Raw genomic sequence first — 26,909 nt, forward strand, 5'->3', positions numbered from 1 at the left:
CAAGACAATAAAATAAATTTGTGCAGTTCAACTTTGAAAATCCATTTTCAGTTCTGTTGAATAACTTTTGAGAGGTTCGGACAAGGAGGAGACAATAATGAGTTAAGTTAGCTGCGTCGAAGTTCACCTAAGATAGACTTCATGTTCAAGAAAGCTTTCTTTGGTCAGATAAATTCTATGTTTCTGGAGAGAACAATGAATCCTTGGTCGTATTAAACATTTGTTGTTGCTGCTGCAGAAATTTTCTTACATGCCTCCTATTTTATCACATACATTACGTGTGTACCTCGATGCGATTAAAACTCCGGCTTTTCACATTACTACGTGGTGCCTTAGTGTCGGAATAGTCTAGACGGGTTAAGAGAATTGGGATTGGGAAACGGGTTAAAAAGAGAATTGGGTTTGGGAGTCTACTTGGAGCCTATGTGGATCCGACGTGGCTAATTTTTTTGTGTTGTGGAGTTCAAGTCAGACTTCCATCCATATAAGGGCAAATTTATCAAGTATCCTACGGGGAGGGCAAATTTGATCCCAAACTTTAACGGAGAGGGCAAATTTAATCTCAAACTTTGACGGAAGGCAAATTTAAACTATAAACCATACTTGGAGGGTGAATTTGACCCTTTACAATTTTCAAACTCGTCGTCAGGGCCTGCTCTAAAGTGTATGAAATAAGGCGCTTTAAAAAATTAAAAATAAATAAATAAATAAATAAAAACTATGCAGCACTACTGTAGAAAAAATAAACATTTTCGTAGAAAAGGAAAAAAAAATTAGATTGGGAGTCCAATGGTTAAAACACTTCATTTTAACTATAAATTACGGAATAGTTTTTCATATATTTAAAATAAAATTTACATACAAGTGATGCTAGAGGCACTTTTGACCCTTCTCCGTATCTCATAATGTCTCAGTCGAATTCTATTTTATGGACAATCATCATCATTTTGAGCGACAAAACCCCATATATTTGCTTTCAGGTTTTTTGACGATGGAAGAGAAAAATACTGATTTCTTATTCTATCTAGAAGACTAATCAAAGAAAATAATGGGACAAGATTACATATATTCTAATAGAAAGCATCTCCTCCTATAAAAACTGAGGAAGATTTTCACTTGTACATGTATTGTAATGGTGCACTTGACATTCAATATTGTAAAAGCAGTTTATGTTTTCTCAGTTCTTTCCGTCAATCCTTGGCCTTTTTTCACATGAGAGTATACACCTCAACCCCAGAAAACAAATGAATGATGGAGGTGTCAGGTGATCTTCCACCTTCCTCCCACATATCTAAACCCCTCTTCTATAATCAATGCTATAAACACCAAGAAAGGTCAAATATAACAGAAAAAATATATAAAAACATACAGTCCAGGAGCAGCTTAACTGGAGCAACGTGGATCAGCGAGTACTAATATAGCTGATCCCACTTGCTTAGGATTGAGGCATAGTAATAGCTGTTATTTATTCAGCTGTCCAGCACATTTGTCGATGAAGGTGGTGACTGTGAAAGCTGGTTATGAGTTTGTTGAATCGGAGCCTCGGATTCTGCCTGGGCCTGTTTTTGCTGCTCAGCGTATCTGTTTATTCTTTCAAGCAACTGGGTTGCCTTTCGTCTGCTTCTTTCAGTGCCATTTTGTACTAAATCTAGCAATGGTCCCATTACACCTAGCTCCTGAACCTCCACTAGATGATGTTGGTCCCCAGAGCAGAGATGTACCAGAACTGCAGCTGCATTTTCTTTGTTCCTGGGTGACCCATTTGTGATCACATTTACCAAAACAGGAACTGCCCCTGCAGCTCCGATGTTGGTCTTCCCTTCTGGATGACCAGACAATATCGCTAAAATGGCAAGCGCTTCATCGATCATACCACCTCGAGGTTCTGTAAGCAGCTCCATTAGAGTGAGCACAACTCCAGCCCTTATCGCCTTGCCCTTGTTCCCTTGATAAATGCACAAATTGAAAAGTGCGGTAGCTGCGTCTTTCTTCCCTCTCTGGGTGCCATCACTTAATAATGTAACAAGTGGAGGAATTGCTCCGTAAGTACCAATTATGACCTTATTTTCATCTATAACTGAAAGGCTAAATAGAGCGGCTGCTGCATTTTCACGTGCTTCCATGCTCCCCTTCTTAAGCACATGGACGATACCAGGCACTGCCCCTGATGTTACAATGCTCCGTTTGTTATCCTCACAAATAGAGAGGTTAAGTAGTGCTGTAACAGCATGCTCTTGGATCCGAGAATCGGGTGTGGAAAGAAGGTCGACGAGCAGAGGAATGGCACCTGCTTCAGCTATTGCAACACGATTATCAGCATTGCGCTTAGCAAGTAGGCGGATTTCACCTGTGGCAGAGAGACGATCTTCAGGGCTGCCAGATGTGAGCTTTCTCAGGAGATTTTCTATCTTCGAGCGTTCAGCAGGCGTGCACACGGATGCTGACTTATTGGGTAAACTACCTGGTCGTTTGGGGGATTCAACCCCATTCACTTCACACCACTGTGCTATGAGGCTTCGCAACACATAGTTTGGTGTGATAGCATTGCTTGTGAGGACTTGTTGTGTCTTGGGACAAGTGCTATGCCCTGCTTCCAGCCACTTCTCAATAGAAGAACGCTCATAAGTCTGCAGTAGAGGAAACCATCTATATTGTAAGCAAACTACACTATGGAAATGATAACTACAGGTGAAATTTGAACTACCAACACGAAACCACATCTTCCATGAACATGACTACAGGTGAAATTTGAACTACCAACACGAAACCACATCTTCCATGAACATGAGACTTATAAGGCATGTGCATCCTCAATATTTCGGTGGATATATAGAGAATTAGAATAGATGCGACATAAATCATGTATCAAGAATTTGGCAGAATATATGCAGTTGCTAAAGAAATGATCTCATAAATCAGCAACGGCCATAGCAATAAACTGAATATGAATCGCCTATCTGTCTATACTTTTTCCACATATGAATCAGTCTACTTTACCATATATAAAAAAAAAGTGTTACTTTCTACCTTTTTCCTCCTTTCTCTATTTGAAAGTGATATTAAAGATTTCGAAGCACGTCACGGAAAAAGAGTGAAAATGTGCTTGGACCTAAAAGCTTGTCAAATTTTATTATGAAGGGAAAAAATGTTCCATCTGCCTCTACTAGCAAGATTCAGGTAGACATTGGGTGTAGGAACCAGTAACCACTAGTATTGGAGTTATTACTTAATACACATAGAGGCGGATCCAGGATTTAAGCTCTATGGGTCAACAACCTTTATGATTCTTAGCATTGAACCCATTGTATTTTTTAACTTATGGATTCAGAGTTATTATTTGTTGTAATTTTTTAGGCATAAATTTATGGTTTGCACCGAAAGTAATGGGTTCAGATGAACCTGCAGTTAAATAGCTGCATCTGCTGCTGAATACACGTTCTAGTCTCGCTAGTAGATAGGTTGTTTCTTCCATGATCATTTAGGCTATATTTACTCCATTTATTGAAGACAACAAAAAGACAAAACTAGACAATAGGGGACTTGCAGCACTTGAATGAAATGCCTTGTTTTGACAGTCTGACTCACATTCATGCATGCACAAGGGAAGATAATAATGCAAGATAGGAGGAATGGAGGACTCTGTTAAAAACGTCTTTGCTGTCATGAGGGAGAAAGAGAAATAGATAATGATGCAACCAATTTTTAACAAAAAAAGCAAGATAAATATCCAATAATGGTACCTGCCCAGATGAAACAATGACAGGATCTTTCATCAATTCCAGGGATATAGGACACCGAAAATCATCTGGTATTACTGGTGCCTTATGAGTTGTCTCGGTAGATGCTTGTCCACTACAAGTTGAAGACTTCTCCCTTGAAGAAGAATCAATCTCCGGAGTCTCAGTCAGCACAAAATCCTTAATTTTCCTCAGTATCACTGACATCTTCTCTATCCTCTCGTCTGGATCTTCACCAGTAGCAGTGACCATTTCATGCAAAGCACATGATTCTTGTGTGAGATCATATATTCCGGTCAGTTGTAACTTCTCAACCAATGGCCTTAGGAAAGCTGGATCTATAGCAGCATCATTACTCTTGCTGTAAAGGGACAATAGATCCTCATGGAGTTCAGCATCAGGTGTATCAACCCTTCCTTTGGCTCGTTGGAACTGAGAAAGGACAAGCTCTACCTGGAAGTTGAAGCCACAGATTGCAAAGAAGAATTGCAGATCAAGATCCATCCACAACAAATAAAGACTACTTAATAAGGTGATGTCTTTTACCTGCTCTTTAACTTCATCAGATATGTCAAGCTCTTCATAATGAACTCCGCCCAAAGCTTGTTCTAGCTGGGTTGTCACTTCGTGGAATTTTTTCATTATCTGCTCCCTTTCTAACACCTGAAAAGAGAAATTCCAAGAATTAAACTTTACTCTGTAGGCCTGAAATAATCCCGATGTTTCAGCGAAACATACAGTGTTCTACCACGACTAAATTTAATCATCCATAGGTGCAAGGAATTGTCTACGGCTGAAATACAATTATGCTTTATGAGAATCATTTTACCATGCAGATGGTGATATCCTGAATAGGCAAGTCACGGATAGTTGGTTTGAAGCACACCAATAGTTTCATAAAAGTGCATGGATTCTTCTCTCTTTTTCCTAGTTTGCATTTAATCTCTCACTGTCAGCTCCCCACTTTTTGGACAGTATGACAGGGAGATGAACCAGAAAAGCTCAATAAGGTTCAGCCATACAGTAAGTACAATTTCCGCCATACAGCAAGTACATCTTGTTGGTGTTGCAGTTATCCTCAAGAAACACATAAACTTAACCAGTAGCCAAAGATATGGAATCATTGCTCAGGCAACAAGAGCATTTCTAAGAGGTCTGGTGGGGAATAGGTAGTAGATTTCTCCACGAACTTAAGTATCGCGATCAGAAATAATAGCACAACCTTCTGATGGTGTGCAATAATCCAAGGACCAAGTCATAAAAGCACAAATCCTAGCCAAAAATCAAGTTTATTTACAAAATCGAGAATCCTCACGAAGATGGTATATTATTTCATTGACGCCTTTATGGATTACAATTTGGTATGCACAACATGGCAAGGCATTGTGAAGACTTCAAATTATCAGGCCGTAGAATCTTTTAAAATGGTAATCACTAATCATGCCAAGGAGAATAGAATTAAGTTGCAGATAGATGTTAAACAAGTAAATATATAGGCTAAGTACCTAGATAGCCCCTTGAACTTGGCACATTTTGTAAGTTAGACACTCAAACTTAGCTAGAGACCACATAGACACTTAAACTTGGTAGAAACATGTCTCTTAATCACTCGTGTCTTTTAATCACTTGTACACTTTAAGACCATCCAAGTGAAGCTTACTCGCCATTGACGCGTCAAATGAACCAATTAGTGATTGACAATTGTAATTTTGACTAACAAGTAAAATATTCCACCCATAATTAAACAAAAAGTTTAAATAAGTAATTACCCCCTCCTCACTGATCGGACCCCTCCACCCAACTTCTTCTTCGGTAATCAGACCCCGTCCTACAACCCCTAAAAGGCCATGGCCAGGGCATTGCTTAACAGCCAAAATAGAATAAAAGAAGCAATTTTGAACTAGACCCATGGACTAAAAGCTTGATAAGCAAACCACAAATTCTAAAAAGTAAAGTTCACTCGCTTTGATATCAATGTGGACCATTTTGAAGATTTCTTTTATGTTTATGGAAAAACCTTGACCTTCAGTTTCGATGATTTTTCGGTGTGATAATTTGTGATAAGATTAATTATCCTTTTCGTTTTACTGTTGCCGAGCATAAAAAGGTACACTAACCAAGTATTAGTTACAAATGTCAACTTAGTTAGCATTGCTTCAAACTTTGAGTAGCTGGTGTTTGTTTCAAGTGTCTTTTTTTGGCGTGGCTTCTCTGTAATGAATACAGAGATAGGGGGATGAGAGGTGATGAATTGCTTTTTTTTAAAAAGCTTTTCAGCATAGTGAGAAGACTTTTACTCGCTCAATATTGAGTGTAAGAGACGCACTATCACAGCCACAGTAAGATGTGTGTGTTTAAAAGACACATTTCTACCAAGTTGAACTGTCTATATGGTCGCAAACTAAGTTGGAGTGTCTAACTTCAGACTGTGCCAAGTTTAAAGGGCTATCTAGGTCTTTTGCCTATAATATAACATTGATCACTGATCAGACAGATCCAAGAGCAAGAAGAACTGTCCCTTTCGGTATTTAGATATCTTGGTTCTCGATTATATAAAAAGATATAGGGACTTTTTGAAAGTTCTTCAGATTAGAGTAGATATGCTGTTCATCTAGATATATGGCTTTACATCCCTCCTACATACAGTATTCTAATTTACTACTACCTGTGCAGTTTTAACCACTCAATCAACAATGTCTCAATTCCAAATTAATTGAGCTCAGCAGTATGAATCCTCTATATCCATTCCACTATGAATCCTCTATATCCATTCCACTCTACTTAATTACATTTCAGTACTAGTATATAAAATTAAAACACAAATCTAAAATAATCTTAAGAGTCAGATAAACCAACTTGTTACTCCCTCTGTTTTCGGATTCCTAGAGTGAAACATCTTTAGTTTGACCGTGAATTCGGACATACAATCTTTAAGTTTTTTTTGAAAAATAATTTACATATTTAGAAACTGTACTATAAGTCAGAATAATTAACAATTTAAAATATTCAAAGGGCATGCGAATAAATTGTTAGTATTCGCATATTTCGCGTTCTTAGTATTCTATTACTCCTTGTTGTCTCTTCTGTGATTGTTCCTGTTTTACTTGAGCCGCCGAGGGTCTATCGGAAACAGCCTCTCTACCCTACAAAGGTACAGGTAAGGCCTGCGTACACTCAAAACTCAAAATCTGAACTGTATCACATAAATTGGGACATAAATCAAATAATTCTCAAAATAAGATAAGATCGAAAATACAAACAGTATTACGCACCAGATAAATCTTGCTTCCTTGGCTACCAAATTTGAGCAATTCCTTAGTTGATTCAAGAGCTTCTTTCAAGGAAATTAAGGCTTTAATGGAATCTTCAGGAACTGACTCTTTGGTATCTCGAATCTCTTCGAACATTGGAAATAACAACTTGAGTCTCCTTGCTAGATTGCAATACTCTTTCTTCACTGAAATCCTAAAGTTCGAAATGGATGATATTTCATTCACTATCTCAATCAGCTTTTGTGCTAACACTCCTCTTTCTTCTTCCATTGCTTTCAATACTTCAAAGATCCACAATTTCCCAACAGAAAATTGAAAATTAAAATGTTTGAAGAATTTATAAATATGAGCTGAGCTGAGCTGTTAAAGTTGACCGGAACAGCTGGTCTTCGTCTTCATCGACGACTTCATAATAGAAATGAAAATCGCGTAAATTGAGAGTAAAAGTTAAGACTATAAAAGAGAGTGTTTTTTTTTTTTTCTTTCTGGCGGTGCGGCTTTAGGATTAGTGAAGAGGTTAGATTTAAATGGAGTTAGTTTGGCTTTGACGGCTTAAAGTTTTGTCGGTTATTGTTACCGGCGGTGAATGGAATGGAAGTGGGGTAACTAACTGGATCTGTGAAGATGAATTAACCGTTTGCCTTGTCTCCATGAGAGGTTAAATAGAAGATGGGCTGTAATTTCTTCTATTACATCTCGTAGGAGATATTTCGTCTCTTCCAATTTTTGTGCATAAAAGGATATCTTAGAGGAGTACTTAAATTGATCAACATTTTATATTAAATTATTTATTTCCCTAAATAAAATTTATCGAATGAATATTCACATTCTTTTACATAATATTTTCTCTTTCCCCATTTATGTAAAGGGTTTTCAAATATGATATTCAAAATTAATAGGTCATTTGGTACGATAGATAAGGAAAAATAGTCATGTGATAAAAATTTAGCATCATCATATCCCTTGTTTGATTACAAATCCTGGAATAAGTTATTCGGGATTAAAAATAATCATCGAATAAGTTATCGCATAGAGGTGGAATAACAATCAATAACTAATATAAGATATGATAAAATAATGAAAATGACAAACATCACCCTGAGGTACCTCAAACCCTTTTTCTACTAAATAAGGTGGAGGGTATTTTTGTAAACAAATAAATTTTTATTAAAAATTATGCAATGCATGTTATTTTAATACAACAAATCGCCAATCAATAAAAAATAATATCAGGATAACTAATCCCAACATAACTAATCTCATCATAACTTGTCTTCAAAATTAAACAACCCCTAAGTATTTTGATTAGGTGGTCATGGGTGGAAATGCCTAGCAAGGAAAGGAGCTCCTTTGCTTGCTTTTTCGGACATATAAGACAAAGTGAATTGGGATATAGATTCTAAAAAAATTAAATATTTAAAAATTACACCAAAATAATATAAGTCAATATAAATTAGATATCCAAAGAAATACTGAAAAATTTGTAACAAAGAAAAATTATTTTGCTCCTTAAATATAGGACCGAGAGAATAGTGACGTCAGACTATGATAAATCAATTGCCTAGTAAAACTTTATGTTGTGTGGAACTTAATACTCATTTAAACATTTTTATTAACGGTAGGGGAGGGAAAAGGATTATTCAACTGTAAAATGAGAAATGGCTTTCACATGGTTATTTCCTCATTTTTTTGTTACTTTCCACGACTAATCTATGGTACTATTTTTGGATTTGCCCTCACTTACATGGATGAGATAACTGAAGTTTTGTAGTACTGACATGATTTCAAGCCATTGCTTGGCCCCCAAAAGTATACATTTCTTTCCCCCCAATAAAACACATTTGACTCTTTTCCTTCTTAGGGTGAAGCCTACATTTGTCAAGTCACTAAAATCTGCCTTACACAGCAACAAAGAAAGGGGACAAAAAAATATTTTATTGGGGTATGCAGAAAAGGATAAAAATGAAATTGTCTTGGTGCATTTGCTGAAAATTTGTAGCTTAATGATTAGACACATCACACGCGGATTTCAATCTCACGAAAAAATTTCAACAAAGAAAGAGGACAAAAAATTATTTGATTGGCAAATGCAGAAAATGATACGCGTACACGGAAATTTGTCTTGGAATATTTGCTGAAAATTAAATAAATAGAGGAATCAGATTTGTAGCTTAATGATTAGACAAATTGGATCATCAAAAAAATTGTAAGAAGAAAGGTTGAGGAATGCAGCTGCGAAAGGCCAACAACTCTTTGTCCTATTCTTCTTTTCTAAGACTTAAAAACTTACTGTAATATGGAGTACTGTATATAGATAGAGCAACTTAGGGAGGCATTTGGATGATATCTGGTTTGAAATTTAAAAAAAAAAAATGTGTAGTTGAAAATGGAGTTTAAAAAACATTTTTTGAATGTTGTCTAGTAAAAATTGAAAAGTTATATTGATTCACTTGAAATACTATTCAAATAGATTTTCAAAATATTTTACCAGTATTTCAAATTTGAATATTGGTAGCCAAACTAAAATTTACATGTATTGAAATATTAGTTGCCCTAAATTGCCCAAAGATACTCTCGACATTGTGTGATATTATCTGCTTTGAGTCAAGATTGAATTTTCTTTTTTCAAAAAAACCTCACATTATTAAGAGTATTCTTACACTTTATATGTAATTAGATATCAATGTTGAATCTTATTCGCACACCCAAAAATCTTCCCCTCAAACAAAACTCTACATGTCAAAACACGTTCTATATGACTTATCGCCTTATGAGCTTATCTGGAAATTAATCGTGTGCCACGTACCACATCAGTATTATGGTCACTAAAGTCTGCTACTTTTTTTTGTCGTGTATGCATCTCCAGATCTATGAGAAAGGTAGTAAACTAAGGCACTAAGTCAGGGCCCATGCCATCACTCCATTATCTCCATATTCGTTTCACCGAATAGTTGGTTCTGATATCAGTTATTGGACTAAAACAACTCAAAGGTAATCTTAACATGGTACCGTTTTGAGCTAAATCCGCACGATTTCTCTCAAAAGGTCTCAGATCATTACGATTATCACCTACACCTTATATGTAGCTTCATTACGACTATCACCTATACCTTATATGTAGCTTCATTACGACTATCACCTACACCTTATATGCAGCTTCATTTTTTCACCAATTTTTAATGTGGATTTTGTTTGCACATCTAACAATCTCCTCCTCGAATTAAGTACCACATAACCCATCATTACGATTCTTCGATTTATCTAGAGATTCGTTGTGTGTAATCCACGTAAATATTTGTGGCCACCAAAGCTTAAAGACTTCTTGTCAGTGCATGTGTCTCATAGAACCATTGGCTATAATTTTAGTTGTTGGGCTAAAACAGTTCAATAATACTCTTAACATGGTGTGAATCCTATAACTTATACCAAATTTGTACAGTTTTTCCTAAAATGTCTCACCATTAAAATTATGTTTATACCTTACATATACTTCCATTTTTTAAATTATCAATATGAATTTTGTTCGCAAAACCAATAATATTAATATAGAACTAAATGGGTCCGCTTTTAACCTGCATCATGGTTGGTGTGAAAATCCCACCTAAATGACTGCTGTGACAACAGGTTGAAACTGTGTTTTAATTTAAAGTTACCCTGTTTATTCTTATGTTTATCCAAAGGTGGGGAAAAAAGACTACCAAATCATGTGAGCCTATCTAAGCTAAGCCCTAAAATAACTTAATATTGGGTCAGGCTTAGCTTTTTAACTATTTATTAAATCATCAAATTTAGATAATACAGTTGTAATATAGGAATTGTGGAAAAGGATTAAAAAAAGGGTCATTAACGAGGACAGCTTTTGATGATGTTTTTGCTAGGATTTTCGTCTACTAAACCAAGACATTAGCATCCAGAATCTTGAAAGCATGTGCCTCATAATTGACCAAGATATCTCATGACTCATAAATCTATCCAAACTTTAATTATTTGCATCATCACAAGTAGTAGATGAACTGTGTCTGAAAATGATTTACGAGACATTAGTCATTAGTCAAAGATAGAGAGAATAGTAGTATTCCAACCATAACCATGTTAGTGCATATATAATTCTATTTTCTTTTTCCCGAGAGCAAAGTTCAAATTAATAAGGCTACGTACAATAAATTAACGCGTCCGCCTTTCCTGGACTTCGTGCATAATCTTAAAAAGGCCTCCTTGAAATCGGGAAAAGAGAAAGAGAGAGAGTTCAAATTTGTAAAGATGCTAGTTGTTTGTCCGTGCATGTATGAATAATTAAGTGATACAAATTTATATGCAAGAGCAAGTATGAATAATTAAGTGATACAAATTTATATGCAAGACATATATTTTGAATTTCTAGTTGCTTTGATCCAAACATCAGGTAGGGCTTGAGCAAATAATTTTTTTCCCAAACTAGCTCCAAACATGCACAGAGTTTATCTCAATTTCATCCACCAAATCAATAAGTATATGACGTGTAATTTGCATAAACTTTTTAAAAACCTATCCAAAACAGAACCAACTGTTTTTTCACAAATGAAAATTGTGGAGAAGCTAAGACGCAAGTAGATCAAGAAAGTATAAGCGATAACTGCACTTTAATCCCTCAATTATAAATAAATTCTTATTTGACCCTTACAATATTTGGCTTCGTACATTTAATCTTCAATTAATATAAAAAAAAATCACTTTATATAAGAAAAAGCGTGTTATTTGGAGTATTTTGTATAATTATATGACCCTCAAATATGGAGAAACAATACAAATTTAACATAATTCATCGATAATTAAATGGTTTAACACTTAATAATTATTTAAAAAATGTGAATAATTATAGTTTGATGGATCAATACTACACACATCAATTAATTGACGGTTAAATGCCTTTAACTAGAAATTAGCAGAACCAAAAAATAGAATTTTTCGATATTAGAGGGATCAAAATTGCTAATATCTCAAACTATAATTAACAATATGTTCGAGGATCACATTTTATCAGTGTCTTAACCAGATGTCCAAGAAAAAGGGGGGAAAGGATCCCATCCAGTATTATTATGTCCGGTTTTCCTCAATGGTACAGTGGATATAGGCCACGTGTACAAAATGAAGATTAGAGGCTGGGATAATTTTGTTTGGTACTTCTTTAAAGATTTATTTATTTATTTATTTATTTATTTCTACACTGAATAACATTTTTGAAACCTATGCTGGAGTATTATTTATAACCGTAAAGGCCTGGATCATTTTGTTAATAATAATCCTTCAAGTCTTTCATTATTGTTTTTTGGACATTACATAATGTTTTTTCCATAAAAGTGGATTTAATTCTTGTGCTCTTGTGTGAACAATGGAACTAACTTTGTGAATGTGGAAATCCCGTAATTATTATTTTTTATGACAAGGGAACTCATAAACTCCTTCCCCGTGCAATAAAGCACGCAAAATATAAACTTTTATGTTAAGAGGTTCATCCGAAAGCAAAAAATTACGTATTTTTTTAAAATTATTTTATTATGTATATATAGTAGATGTTAACCCGACTTCTTCGTATATTTACCTTTTGGAATTTTTGAACCCCCTGAATGAAAATTCTGGCTCCGCCACTGCCACACAGGAGAGATAACCCGCACTAGGCAAGTCTTTAATATTTATCCTGTACACGTGGCCTGCCTCCACTATACCATTTAGTGGTCGTTTGGTTCATGGTGGCCTGCGTCATTTTTATACCATTGAGATATAGCGTATAAAATAATCCCTTTTAATAAATTTATACTGGACCAAACGTATAAAAATCCTTTACCCCACCTTATACCTTTCTAACACTTATATCGGGATTATTTTATACCATCTTAGATGACAGATAAAATAATCCCATCAGATGGGATAAATTAGTCCCGGATTATAATCCCGGACTATCGACCAGCAACCAAACGACCACTTAGGGAATACTGGATATAATAGTACTGGATGGGATCCTTTCCCAAAAAAGGGAAGAAATTGATCACTCGTCATAATATATAAGAAAAAGAGTGGGGTAAAAAAATTAAGCACAAACGGATAATCACCCAATAGATGAAGTCTTCTTATTCACTTTCTTGAAGTAATTGGTGTGATGCACGCAGTCCGAGCAGACACGACAGGCATTTAATATGACATTTGACAATCTAGCTAAATAAAGAATGTAAGAACACATTGAATCCTCTTCAACATGGGACTGCAAGTTTGCAAGTGTGTCTTTATGGGGAATCATTGAATGGACATGTTCAGTTTGCAATTACATACCTAACTGTTTCATAACAGTGTTGCCTTAATGCTGGTCCTGCTGCGGTCGAACTTGAACCTTCTTCGTACTTGTTTGTCAAATGTTTGGGTCAATTCATGTACATTTTTGATTATTTCATCAACCGAAATTTTTATTTTGTGCCTCATACAATTGATATTAGTTGTGTGAATTTTTTTTTATTATTATTTTGCAAGTTAGCGGACCCAAAAATGTAATATTTGATCCACCAACCTGTGAAACAAAATCCTTTTCAACTATGTGGCACCAAAAAAAAAAAATACATTTTTTCTTTTATAAATAAAAAATATTGAGAAATCGCCTAACGCTTTTCTTGTCTTTCATAGAGTAGTTTTCTTCAATAACCACTTGGCCATATCTTGGATGCAACTTTTTGGATATGTATTTCAAATTAAATATGAATTCGAAGACTAGGTCTAAAGACGACTCCATGCAATTTCCTCGTAAATTAAATCATGAATGGAGTTGGAGTTGTTTTGCAGGACCGCTGACGTCAAAATCACGGGTCAAGCCATGGACATCCCAGTGAGTCAGTGACCTTACAAGAATTCAGACTCTCCACGTAGTATCAATATTTAAAATTTATGAATTTTGAACTCGCCACCAAATTATAGGTCATTTTAGTTAATTGATTTACATTAAATATTCATGTATATTTAATAAATATTCTAGTACAAAGACAATTTAATTATCAATTAATTATATTCTAAATAATTGAAGATACTGCAGGGGTTAACAGTAATGGTATTTTTCACTTGTTATTTGAGCTTCTTGGTAGCCTTATACACACTAATTTTAATAATTTTTTCTAAAATTACTTTTTTTGGCTAGTATGAAACAACGAGATTCCCATCTCTTAGATTTTAATTTAGCGAGGACCCAATTGGGTTGCCAATGCGTCTATTGTTGGTGGATTGTCAATTCTTGGCATCAACGACTTTAGTTTTATAAATTAGATCCCATATTTGTTGTTATAGGTCACTAAATCTACGATCTCTCGGTATACTAGATGATGAAAGATTTTGCCCAACACAAAAATAAGATCACACTTTTTTTTTTACCATCTTAAAAAGAATGATATATTTTTATGTTTGTAAATCATTTAACTTCGAAACTTCCTCTTTACCTTTAATGAAATGATTTAAATCCACACAAATATCATGATTGCTTTTAGACCACAAGTTTCAACGATCTTTCCTTTCTTTTTTTAAACTTCGTGCTTGGTCAAACTATGTCACATAAATTAAGAGAGAGTACATTTTAGTAATATAATTATGGAATTTTTATTATAGAAAGTATTATAATTCAATTAATTGAAAATATCCATAAATTATTTTACTTAGTCCGCTTCTCCCATGTATGACTTTCCTGGTTTGGTTCTTCAATTGAAAGATTTAAAATACACCTTCTCCTACCGAGTTTCATGCCATCATCTCTTTCTACTCAACAACACTGAAAAGCGCTTTCATGTGTTAGCATCCGTTATAGTCTTAAATTTTTAAGTATAAACCAACTTCATCATTTTAAGAAAATATGTGTATACGTTTAACCGTTTATATTTCGTCTTCGATGTTATTCCTCATTATTTATGTGAGACGTATGTGTCTAAACTTATACTCAAAGGTATAAGTTTTAAATCTTTTGGTTTTATGATTTCTTTAGTGATTTTTGTGTTCAATTTAAATCGTTATTTCTTGAACTTATTATCATTACTTAAATGTCCTTTTTTTTTTTAACTATATTAAAAGAGTGGGTGGACGACGATTCAACCCACTCTTTAATATAGTAGAAATAACACTGTAACATTCAGTGATCGAACATCTGAAGAAGTTTCCTATAAGCTCCCTTTCCATATGATATTTTTGCAAAACTTTACATGTGGGCTTATTTTTGTCAGTACACGCACTGTAATGGCTCAATTATGGGCCAGAAACTGTTAATACCCAGTACAATGACTCAACGAAGCAGCAATGCAACTTTCAGTAGTTACTACATTTCAAAATGTAAAAGAGGAGCTACCTCTTTCTTAGGAATTAGGATGAAATTTTTGTACTTAGTTTTAGCCATAATTAATATGTCAATTATTACACTAATCAAATACTTGAAATATTAATCAAACGTAGAAAAAGAGTATTTCAAGTGAAGTACACAAATCTTCAACTTTTCTCCTTCAAATGAAATTTATATTCAAACCAACTTGATCTAAACACTAGAGGAATCTTATAGGCTCGGTTGGATTACTACTATCCGAATTTTTGACTTTGTTGGTGAGAGTTCGATTCCACCTTGTAATCCCCTCTCCCATTTTCCTTTCCTCTACCCCCAATTATTATTCTTATTTTTAAAATCACCTCAATTCAAATACTCTTTTTTTTTTTTTTTTTTTTTTTTTTTTTCCCATTCAATTTCAACCAAAATACTGCTCCCTCAAGCCAAACAATTTGAATTTGACAGCCTAGATTATAGAGGGCGAGCTGGTTTCGTGAGAAATTGTGTGTAGCGCGTGGCCCACCAAAGGGAAACCGCGGCACATGGTCGACGTGTGAATCATCCGGTCATTCAACAAAAACGGTCCCTTCCCAGATTTTTGTCAAAATATTCTTCGTGGCTGATATTCCTCAAGTCATTATCAAGTCTTAATTAATTATATCCTTAAGTTTTATAGTTTAATTAATGAAATAATACTCTTCTAATCTCTATTTTGAAAGAATAAATATATTGATCAACTTTCCAACTTTACGAATGTGCAACACTGACAATGGCAGAGCCCAGAATTCTAACAAGCGAAATACTAAAAGTACTCCTTGAAATATTATAGTTCATGGAAGGAATTTACTTTTTCTTAATCAATATATATATACCCTCTTTTATGAAATTGGAGCTCTCTTTTGGGTCTACGGTTAGGCAAAGACGAAAATGATTTAACTTGCATAAATAGCTATCTTTTATTGGCTTCTAACTAGATATAACTATAAAATACAAAATTATCAAGCGTAGCTACTTTTCTTAAAAAATGCGTGTATTTTCTTTTTTGAAATATAGAGAAATACAGTGAACAGTAAACACGCTCCAATGAAATCAGGAGCTATTTATGGGACAAAATTTTTGAAATACAGTTAAATACACGGAAATACAAAATCGGGTTGAGTAAAAACAGGCTATATTTTTTGAACAGATTCTTCTTTTTTCTTTTTAAATGGTAAGTTAAATTAAATCAACCATATTTCACACATTCCATAACGACTCAAGATCTCTCTCAACTTTTATCACAATCAAAACTTTTTGAATTCAAAAACCACTAAAGATCTGAAAACTTCCAAATATAGAAAAATATACGCTGGAATATAATCAAATATGATTGATTGTTTAAGAAATATAAAGTTGTAGCATGCGTATATATAATGGAATACAATGAAATATATCAGAAACTATTTCATAAATTAGAAATACATTGAAATACAAAAATCGTGAAAATAAAGTGGAGTAAAAATAGGCTCTAAAAAAAAAAAAAAAAAAAAAAGATAAATACATTTAAATACAGCGAAATAATACACTTAAATATACTGAAAAATTAGATATACTGTTTGTTGATGCACAGAAATACACTGAAATATATTGAAACATTTTATCAAACACTTGGTGGGCATGAAACTCCACAACTCTCATCAATGATGTTTCTACAAAAACAACCTATTATCTCTTGCTCTTAGATGATCTTCTGATATCGTATTGCTTATATCGATACTATTAACCCATTTCCTCAGATAAATAACATATGATTGCAAACATAAGAAGGATTTTCCTCTTGTTGGCTTTATCCATGGAATTTATGGCGAATTGGTATGGTGGAAAACGATACATTGGTTGGAAGATCCTCGGCTTGCTTTTCTAACATTCTTTGGTGTATTTTTGTTTGGGTATCAATATCTGCCATTAAAATGGAGAGTTAAAGCATTGAAGATACTCTAACAATGATTGAAAATATATAAAAAAAAATTGAATGAAAAGTGAAGGTAAAGATGATGAAATTTATGAACAATTTAAGAGAAATACAACAAATAACATAACGAAAATTAGTTACACTTGAAGATTGGGTAACTGATAAGGAAGAAGAATAAATCGTGCTAATTATGGGGAAGAATAATGGGAGTAAAATATGATTGTGAATTGAAGATGTGAGAGAAAAATATTTGAAAAAATAAAAAAGAGATTGTGGGTAAGTGGAGAAGTCACGTTTATTTTTTGGAAATACCTGCGATTATAAAAATAAGTTATAGATGGTAATTTAATAAATAATTAAGTTACCAAAAATAATTTTTTAAAAAAAATAGTTATTATTAATAAATAAGTTTTAGAGGTAGTTATCGGTGTAAATTTTCCTTGTGGTTACTATACCTCCTCCAGGCCTATTGATATCTTTTAAGTCGAAATGGGAAGAATTGACCTACTGAAGTAGACCACGTGAACTTGAGCTTCAACAAACTTGGGAAAAAAACATAATTGCTATTTACAAAATATTTACAGAATCATAGCAGCATTAATTAACTATCATTCCATGGCAACTAATATTGACAATATTATAACTGATTCCTAAATCAAAGGAATTCCAGCCGGAGTAAACACGTATAACTACCCCAAGCTTTGCTATCCTATTTTTTAGCTCAAATTTTTTATCTTTTAAATCTGTTTCTCAAACATAATACATCTAAAAATGAGATAATTACATTCTAAAAAAGTTAATGTACAATTTACATCCCCGTAGAGGCAGTTAGCTGAAGAAATTCAACAAATCTAAGACAGAAGAAGATAAAAGATCATATTGAATATACATATAACATTTATACCAATAATAATAAATTTTATAACATAAATATACCGGGGGCGGAATATGTATGTGTAAAACGTTATATAATGAGTATAAATTTTATACAATAAATATACTACAAATATATAGCCATTTATTTATACTAAAAATATACTACAAATATAACATGAATCTTTATTTATTCTAACAAACAAATATACTCCTGAATCTGCAAGTGTTATTTTCAAATGCATGACCTGCACAAAAATAATAAAGGTATAAATTTGTTACACCTTTTATAATAAATTAGATATACCTCGAATAATTTTGTTATACATTGTATAATAAATTATATATACATCGTATAATTTTGTGGGTAAACCAAATAATATTTGTATAAATATTTATTTTTGTTTCAAAATTGATTAAGAGAGTTATCAGTTAAAAGAGGATATGGAAAAGATGATCAAAATTGTCGATGGAGAATATAACTGAATATGTTATGATATTAACTTTTACATCTTCTAATTACCCATACGTTTTATTTTATAATATTTTTAAAAAGGTATTAAACAATCGGTATTTTTGAGGAACTTTAAGAGTTAGTACTATATATGTGCAAACTCTTAGAAGTGCGATAAACCGTAAACCGCTAAGCGTTTTTTTGCTTTGATTGCCCTTCTTTTAGAGTGGTCTTTAATTTTATCTCAGAAAGATTGGCGGTCTTTAATTTTTGTTCTTTATAACATTTACACGCAATAATTCGAATTTTATAAAAAAAATACCATGAATGTGTATGGGTAAAACTTATAAATAATGAGTATAAATTTTATACAAGAAATATACTACAAATATATAATTTTTTTATTTATACAAGAAATATACTACTTAAATATAAGTTGGGGTCCAACTTATGCCCTGCAAATTCTAACTTATGCCTTGTGATTTTTTTTAATTTTTTTTCGAATGCAATAGAAAGGCTTGTAGTGAAGGACAAAATTAAGACCATTTGATTTGAGGAACAAAATTAATTAGATATCCCAACAAGGACAATCCTGCAAATTGCCCATTTCTCAACTAACTTCCACAAACCAGTAATCGAGATAGGTCCAGCCCAAACTGAACGAGATAGGCCTTGTCCAATAAAAAGTAGGAAAAATTATTTTTTTACTTTTCATAATAGTATATTAAGACCTTTTATTTTAATTCTAATAATAACTAAATACTTTTTGAGAGCTAATAAGATGTAATTTTAAACGGTGGAAATACACCTAAATTTAGCACTCCCAATAATGGTAACAATATTAATCACTTAATGTACATTATCATTCTCTCTCCTTTTTCATAAATTTTTGAGATTTTCTATTCTCACTCACTACCCATTTCAGATTTTTCATTTCTCAAATCCCTAAAAAATTCTCTCTCTCCTTCTATAACGGGTGGCCACTTCCGCCCCTCTCTATTTTTTTTTTTTAAAAAGCTTTATGGACAAATTAAACATAAGAAGGCAATTAACCTTTCCATTTTTTTTTTATGTGAATGACTTCCAACTAGAATGGTCATTCATAAATATTGCAAACTCTTAGAAGTTGTGATAAATGCCAAGAAATTTCTCATAAATTTGGGCGAGTTGCATTTTTTGAGTTTTTTGGTGGTCTAGGGTTTTTTGGATTTTTGAGAAGATGAAAAATATATGTATTTGTGTATGTTCTATGATATAGCTACCAATTGTTTGTGGTTGGTGGTGTATTTTGTAAGTTTTTCTATATTTTGTGTATTTTGTTCAAATTAATTTCGTGATTCATCTAGTTTCAAATACATGAGTGATTTAAAAATACATTGTAAGTTTTCTATATATTTGTGTATTTTGTTCAAAATTAATCTATCAAATACATGTCGATGCAATTGTTACTCACAAAAAAATTTAATATAAAAATACATGGGGTTTGATTCGTAACTTTAAATACATGGTTATGCTATCAAATACATGTGTAAATCAAAACGAAATCAATATTGAAAACTTCAAATACATTACCGCTAAAATACATAGGTGATGCAAATTGTTAATTTTTGAGATTTAATATAAAATACACGGGGTTTGATTGAAAACTTCAAATACATTAGTTATGCTATCAAATACATGGGTAAATCAAGGGTCCAATCAATATTGAAAATTTCAAATATACTTGGCTGTTGAATGTTTTCAAATTTTGATTTTTTGATTTTTATGTTTGAATGTTGAAGATTGAATGGAGGAATAGAAAATGGTTACAAAAAGGTAATCTAAAATCCGATTTTGTGGAAGGTATGGTAAAAAATACCAATTAATAGCTAATTAATTGATCCCGTGTACAGCCTTAAATCAAGGAATATGTTTTATTTTCCTATCGTGTTACTATGTATTTATAAGCATCAAATACATCGAAAAAAACTTACTTAAAAACATAGCTACAAATGATAATTTTTAAAAGATAGCTATAAATGATAGGAAACTACCAAAAGGTAGTCATTTTGTTAATTTTACCTAAAAAGTAGTATAATAGAAGAGTTTATGTTCTGCATTCTTGATTTCAGATCTCAATGAATAGTTAAAGAGAGAGCGTCGTTTTCAGTGGTATATACCCCTCTGATGTCTTATATATTGGTGCACCTAGAGGTAACCTTTTCTCGCTTAAGTGAGTTAAGAAAGAATATTGATTTGATTAATTACCTAGCATGCTAGAATCTAAGATTAAATTCTCATTTTTCACGCAAACATAATGCAGGAGGCAGGAAGAAATGAATTTGTTCAATGTCTTATTGTAAGACGTAACTTCATGACAATTACAATTAATTGTGATGGTATTAGACACACGTTAAGGTTTTTTGTTTTCTTTTTCTTTATCTATGTGGAGGGTGGCGTGTGGAAAATTCGATTTAGCTGCATACAGCTCAATCATAGAGTATATCCTGATTTTCTTTATTAGGTATCTATCGACTGTCGTATATTTTGATTAGATTGACAAATTACCTTCTTCCCCTTTTTTTTTGAGGTAAAGAACTATTTTATATCTATATGTCAAAGACGCGTTTGTAATATTGAAATAAGGGTACCCCATGTCTGAAGGAGTTCATCCTAAAATTCTCCTTGTACTAGAATAGAAAATTTACCTAAACTAGGGATAGCAATATTGAAAGATCTAGCAATATATACAAAGTTTTACTTTCCCTCTAATAGAAGCCAGTTCCCAAATTTTCACATGTCACGTCTACTTTCCACTGGGCACACATTTTCTTCTCGAGTATTATACATACATAGGGATAGAACAACAAAATTAGAAGAAAAATCTCATAATTAAAAGAAAAAAAAAAACGAGAGGAAGCTCGGTAATTTAATTATTCATGAGTGATTAGACACAGGTATTGTTAAAAAGAGGAAATAAAATTTATTATAAGGGCCTCATGTTATTTATGCTACTTTTAAACTTCAAATAACTGAACTTAAGCCGATGACCTAATCAAAAGCGTGTTGGTCAACAGAGAAGCAAGGTTATGACTCATCTTTTATAATTATCTTAATTTGATATAGTTTAAATATTGGGTGCTAATAAATATAATCTTTCTTAGTTGTGCCTTCTTAAGCATGAGCTTTGAAATTGAATTAACCAATTTCTCTCTTCATGTGTATATATACATGAGTCATGACTCGTTAATATATTCCCACGCTTTCCTTTTGACCAAATAAAATAAATCAGCGGTGCTCCATACCTTATTTAAATAAACATAATCTGAGACTTCAATAAACAATTTACACCGACACGTCGGGTGTTTTTTCAGTACTAATTTTTGTGTCTGAAAACGCAAACGTTGCTCTTACACAAAGACAAAAAATTAAAAAGGAAGCAAAAGCAAAAAAGAGAGACCAATTTGTTAGATTACTAGTATAATGAATACAATTCATTGATCATACATAAAATTAATTCCAAATATTCCCCATTGCCAAAGATGTTTTATTAAGGCTTGCTTTATGTGTTAAAACCATAACCAAACCAATAATAAACGTCTAAAACCATAACCAAACCAAGTAAAATAATAACCACCGGTTTGGTTATTGTCGGTTTGGTTCGTTTGTCGGTTTTTCAATTTATGACTAGTCATAATTCAAATATTCTCTCTCTACATTCTTCAAATTACGTTCTTTTTTCTCACTACCACGAAGCGCTTAACTTTTGTCAAAACATACAAGGTAAAAGATACGCCCAAGAATGAAATGAAAAGAGATAGTAGGATTTTTACTTTTTACCCTTATGCTTACGACTTATTTCTTTATCGATCCCATATATTCTTTTTTTAAAAAAAGAGACCAAAATTAAATTAATAATTAAAAGGTATAAAATATCTTTAATTATTTATGAAAAGTTAATATTATACATATAAATAATTATAAATTATTATGTATATAATTATCATTCAGTTATTTATTCGGGTTATTTTTTACTATAACCATAACCAAACCAAATATTACCTGTTTTTCAAGTTTCAAAACCAAACCAAACCAAACCAAATGCTGTTTTTTTATTAAGTTAAATTTTCGCTTTGCTTTTGCTTTTTAACCAAAACTCGCGAATGAAATTTCTACCTTGAGATGAGAAAGCTTTTTGTGTGAAAAAATAATAAATGTAAAGCAATCTGTGTTATACGGTAGAAAGAAATTAAAGGTAATGATTGGCACTAGCAAGTACTGGACAAGAAGGAATTTGCTTAACGTAATCACCCTTTATTCTTTATCGTTTTCTGTTTTTTGGTTCCGTATATTAATCTTGTTTGCGTAAAAAACGAAATGGCATCAAAGCATTTGCTAATGGTACTACTAGTACAGCTGCCATAAGAAATTTACTTACGTATTCAGCAATACCTTAAAGAAGCTTGACTAGTAGATCGTTGGTGTACTTTTAAAATTACTCTCTCCGTCCCAATTTATGTGACACTATTCGCTTTTTGAGAATTGATTTGACTAAACTTTGAAGTTAAATTGAATTAGAGTAACTCAATATTTTAATAATAAAATTTATATATTTGAAAACTACATGAAATATACTATATTTGAAAACTATATGAAATATACTATAAGTTGCGACTTTTCTTATATCAATTTGGTTAAAAAATACACCTTAAAATATTGATCAAAATTCATACAGTTTGAATCTCGGGAAGTAAAAAATGCTATATAAATTGAGATAGAGGGAGTATGTCTGATTGATTTTAATTATTAGGTTTAGTAATAATTGTTATTTTATTGGTGTTAAAGTCAAATACGGATAAGTAAAAATGAATAGAGATTGTATAATAAAATTACAAACAATAACCATAACACTGTAACAGTAATAGTTTGACTTGACTTGTCACAATACATCACACAATGCCATTGATATTGCTGCTACAGTTTATTCTTTGAGAATCTAACCTGCCCGAAAAGCATCTGACTACTTCATATTTGACCCTCACAGCTGCCCGTTCGTCCCCGCCGTCAATTTTGCGGGCAGCTACAAACTTCACGTCCCAACTCTCATTTTTCTCTTCTTCTTGAACTCCATAAATATGCAAAATCTCATACTCTCACAATTCCCACTTCTCCCACCACCACCAACAACCACCGTCACCACCGCCGTACACGGTGGTGAAAAGGGTCCTCCGTATAAAGTTGAGAGATTTTTATTATAGTTATTATGGGTCAGGGACTTAGTTGTGGAACAAGTGATGAACATGGATTATTATTCACTGCTGTTAAGTGTGGTGATTTGGAAACTGTGAAGGTTTTGCTTGAGAGAAATTCGAATGTTGTTCATCATTCTACAGTTTATGATCATCAATCTGCGTTACATATTGCTGCTGCCAATGGCCAGATTGAGGTGGGGTTTGGAAATGTTAAAAGAAAAAAGAAAAAAAAATCTTTTTGGGTGCTCATTATGTTGAATGTTTTATGTTCTTGATTATGTGATTGATGGGTTTGGATGCTTTTTCAGGTTGTTTCTATGCTTATAGACCAGTCAGTTAATCCTGATTTATTGAATCGGTATAAGCAGGTATTATTCTGCCATTTTTCTTCTTTATTTGTTTGGTTGATTTGGAAGGGGAAAAAATTCTGAAACTTTCGTTTCATTGTCGCAAATTCCTCTTAAATTGATCCTCTTAAGCATTTTTTTTTTTTGAATTTTCCTGATTTTAGTGTTTATTGCTTTAGACTCCATTGATGCTGGCAGCAATGCACGGGAAGATCACTTGTGTGCAAAAGCTTATTGAAGCGGGGGCCAATGTATGCAGTACTAAACACTTACTAAAATATATATTCCGTTAACTCATACTAGTAATTGTTATTTTCTGCAAAATTTGTGGGTCTAATTGTGAAAAATATAATCAGATTTTGATGTTTGATTCGCTGAATGGGAGAACATGTTTGCACTATGCTGCCTATTATGGGCACTTTGATTGTCTCAAAACAATTCTTTCTGCTGCTCGGACATCTCACGTAGCGTCATCCTGGTAAACCTCTTTGAAAATTCACTTGTTTTTTTTCCTATTATGTTGTGAATTTTATGGTTGTTCTAAGTCACTATGTTGGAATTAAACTATTAGGGGATATGCCCGGTTTGTGAACGTTAAAGATGGTAAGGGAGCAACACCTTTGCACTTAGCAGCCCGTCAAAGACGGCCTGAATGTGTTCATATTTTACTAGACAATGGTGCTTTGGTCTGTGCTTCAACTGGTCGATACGGGTAATTTTATATCCTGTCCAAGACTTAACTTTCCTTTTCATTCTTTTTGCTTTCTAAGCTTTGATTTTATACTTATAGCAGCTATCCTTTTTGATTTGTTTTCAAACACAAAAACAGTTTCCCAGGCAGTACACCACTTCATTTGGCTGCGAGAGCAGGTTCTCTTGATTGCATCCGCGAATTGTTAGCCTGGGGAGGAGATCGATTACAAAGAGATGATTCAGGGTATCATTTTTTGCCCCTCTTTTAACCTTTACAATTTTAGTAGAACAAAGTATAGTCATGAACTTCTTAATGATCTATAAAGTTTACCCTGTTTTTATTTTAGTGATTTAAGGAAGGGGATTCCCTTTGAAGCTGATTTATTCCAAGTTTATCTTCTTAATAACCTCGTATTCTCGTCTATCTAACATATGATATGTGGTGGTTGTGGTGCAGGAGAATACCACACACAGTTGCTTTAAGACACAAATATGGTGCGTGTGCGGCTTTGCTGAATCCTTCGTCTGCAGAGCCTCTTGTCTGGCCATCGGCGATGAAGTTCATCAGTGAGCTGAATGAAGAGGCCAAACATTTTCTAGAATGTGCCTTGATGGAGGCTAACAAGGAGAGGGAAAAGAACATCCTAAAAGAAACAGCTTATTCGTTATCTTCTCCTACCAATTCTGATAACGAAATGGATGACAACACCTCTGAGGTAATTACCGTTCAGATATCTATGAAGTTCTCTAGTCTGTTAAATTAATTTCAAAAACCCAAAGACATTTCTTATTTCTCTCTGTATTAAAATCTTTGAGAAGCAGCTAAGAGTAGGTTGGCGAAGAGCCATCTTAATCAAGCACTAGTAAAAATTAGTAATTAGCGGCGGACAAATTCTAAAGCTAAACAGTAAATCTGTGGCTAATCCTATTTAGCGACGGATCAGCGATGAATTATCAAAACAAATTGTTCGCTGCGAGCTATTCAGCGACGGATTAGCGAAGATGTTCGTAGCTAATTTCGGTTTTTTTGATAGTGAAGATCTTCCAAAAGATGTAGTCTCATATCATCTACAATTATCTAATGCAGGTCAGTGATACAGAAGTTTGTTGTATATGTTTCGATCAATCATGCACGATTCAGGTCCAGGACTGCGGGCACCAAATGTGTGCACATTGCATACTGGCCTTGTGCTGTCATAACAAGCCTAATCCTACAACGACCAGTCCTATCGCGCCTGTGTGCCCATTCTGTCGTAGTAGCATTGTACAATTAGATGTTATCAAGCTTGAAAAAGATGATGGCACGAACCATGATGTTTCCTCAGCAAAGCTTAGGAAGTCTAGAAGATCAAGAAACTTCAGCGAGGGTAGTAGTAGTTTTAAGGGCTTATCTGCAGTAAGCTCTTTTGGCAAAATGGTTGGTCGTGGCTCGGGTAGGATTGCTGCCCAAGACGAATATATTGATAAGCCAATAACCCTTGACTGATAGCAGAATTTGGCATCAAGATTTTCGAGGACATCCTAAATGGTGTATGTAGGTGGATCTTTCTCTCCTATCTGCTTGATAGGAATGATTAATACGAAGTTAAAATGATTTGCGCATTTGGATCGATCAGTAGTATATTGTTTGTGTGAGTGCAAGAAAAAAAGAAACTCACAATATTGCTTTAAAATTGAGTTTACTCGTCCTTGATCAAGGATGGTGTTTAGGGCCTACTTGGAACTTGGAATAGAAAAAATTCTTTACAGTTGCCTCATTTTGTTTTTTCTTCCTGTCCTAGCTGAAGAAAATTGAACCTTCTCCCCTCGTCTCCAACCTTGCTTAAAATTGCAATATGTAACCCTTACGAGAGAGTCCAACTCAAAGCGAGTAATTAGGAAATTAGAACCCTCACCCTATTTTTACTTAAATAAAAGCAGTCACTGGGTGTTTGAAATGAACTATCCATTGTGTAGGTGTGAAAGTGCGATAATGTGATAATTAAGTTGTGAGGGAAGGAAAATGCTAGGTAAAAAGGTTTGGTTATGACTTATGAAAGT

General features: G+C 33.3%; 2 protein-coding genes across 5 annotated transcripts; one reads left to right on the top strand and one right to left on the bottom strand.

The window, feature by feature from the left end:
* Nucleotides 1–1,127: 1,127 nt before the first annotated feature.
* Nucleotides 1,128–7,534, bottom strand: LOC132052838 (U-box domain-containing protein 13-like). Of its 3 annotated transcripts, none has more exons than XM_059444535.1 (4): nt 7,010–7,534; nt 4,284–4,400; nt 3,741–4,190; nt 1,128–2,600 (listed from the first exon to the last, which is right to left on the bottom strand). In XM_059444535.1, exons 1-4 carry the CDS (start codon nt 7,277–7,279, stop codon nt 1,470–1,472), a joined length of 1,968 nt encoding a protein of 655 aa, XP_059300518.1. In that variant the 5' UTR covers nt 7,280–7,534; the 3' UTR covers nt 1,128–1,469. The 3 variants fall into 3 exon arrangements, with proteins under 3 accessions (XP_059300518.1, XP_059300517.1, XP_059300519.1); XM_059444534.1 differs by having other exon boundaries at nt 1,128–2,627; nt 7,010–7,530; XM_059444536.1 differs by lacking the exon at nt 7,010–7,534 and adding an exon at nt 4,567–6,323 and having other exon boundaries at nt 1,128–2,627.
* Nucleotides 7,535–23,562: 16,028 nt separating this feature from the next.
* LOC132052839 (putative E3 ubiquitin-protein ligase XBAT31) lies at nt 23,563–26,626 on the top strand. 2 transcript variants are annotated; one of them, XM_059444537.1, is made up of 8 exons: nt 23,563–24,023; nt 24,138–24,197; nt 24,356–24,427; nt 24,533–24,654; nt 24,748–24,888; nt 25,006–25,113; nt 25,327–25,585; nt 25,957–26,626. In XM_059444537.1, the coding sequence occupies exons 1-8, from the start codon at nt 23,841–23,843 to the stop codon at nt 26,353–26,355; spliced, it is 1,344 nt and encodes a 447-aa protein (XP_059300520.1). In that variant the 5' UTR covers nt 23,563–23,840; the 3' UTR covers nt 26,356–26,626. The 2 variants fall into 2 exon arrangements, with proteins under 2 accessions (XP_059300520.1, XP_059300521.1); XM_059444538.1 differs by lacking the exon at nt 23,563–24,023 and having other exon boundaries at nt 24,145–24,197; nt 24,341–24,427.
* Nucleotides 26,627–26,909: the final 283 nt, after the last annotated feature.

The sequence above is a fragment of the Lycium ferocissimum genome, chromosome 4 (assembly GCF_029784015.1).
Source record: "Lycium ferocissimum isolate CSIRO_LF1 chromosome 4, AGI_CSIRO_Lferr_CH_V1, whole genome shotgun sequence".
Taxonomy (NCBI): domain Eukaryota; kingdom Viridiplantae; phylum Streptophyta; class Magnoliopsida; order Solanales; family Solanaceae; genus Lycium; species Lycium ferocissimum.

Excerpts from the sequence above, each read along its gene's own strand:
- LOC132052838 (XM_059444534.1), bottom strand. The coding sequence starts at position 7,279 with ATGGAAGAAGAAAGAGGAGTGTTAGCACAAAAGCTGATTGAGATAGTG. Across the intron at positions 4,401-7,009 it reads AAGGAAGCAAGATTTATCTG|GTGTTAGAAAGGGAGCAGAT; the intron begins GTGCGTAATACT and ends TTCTCTTTTCAG. Across the intron at positions 2,628-3,740 it reads TCATTGTTTCATCTGGGCAG|ACTTATGAGCGTTCTTCTAT; the intron begins GTACCATTATTG and ends CCTCTACTGCAG.
- LOC132052839 (XM_059444537.1), top strand. The coding sequence starts at position 23,841 with ATGGGTCAGGGACTTAGTTGTGGAACAAGTGATGAACATGGATTATTA. Across the intron at positions 24,655-24,747 it reads TCTCACGTAGCGTCATCCTG|GGGATATGCCCGGTTTGTGA; the intron begins GTAAACCTCTTT and ends TTAAACTATTAG. Across the intron at positions 25,586-25,956 it reads TGGATGACAACACCTCTGAG|GTCAGTGATACAGAAGTTTG; the intron begins GTAATTACCGTT and ends TATCTAATGCAG.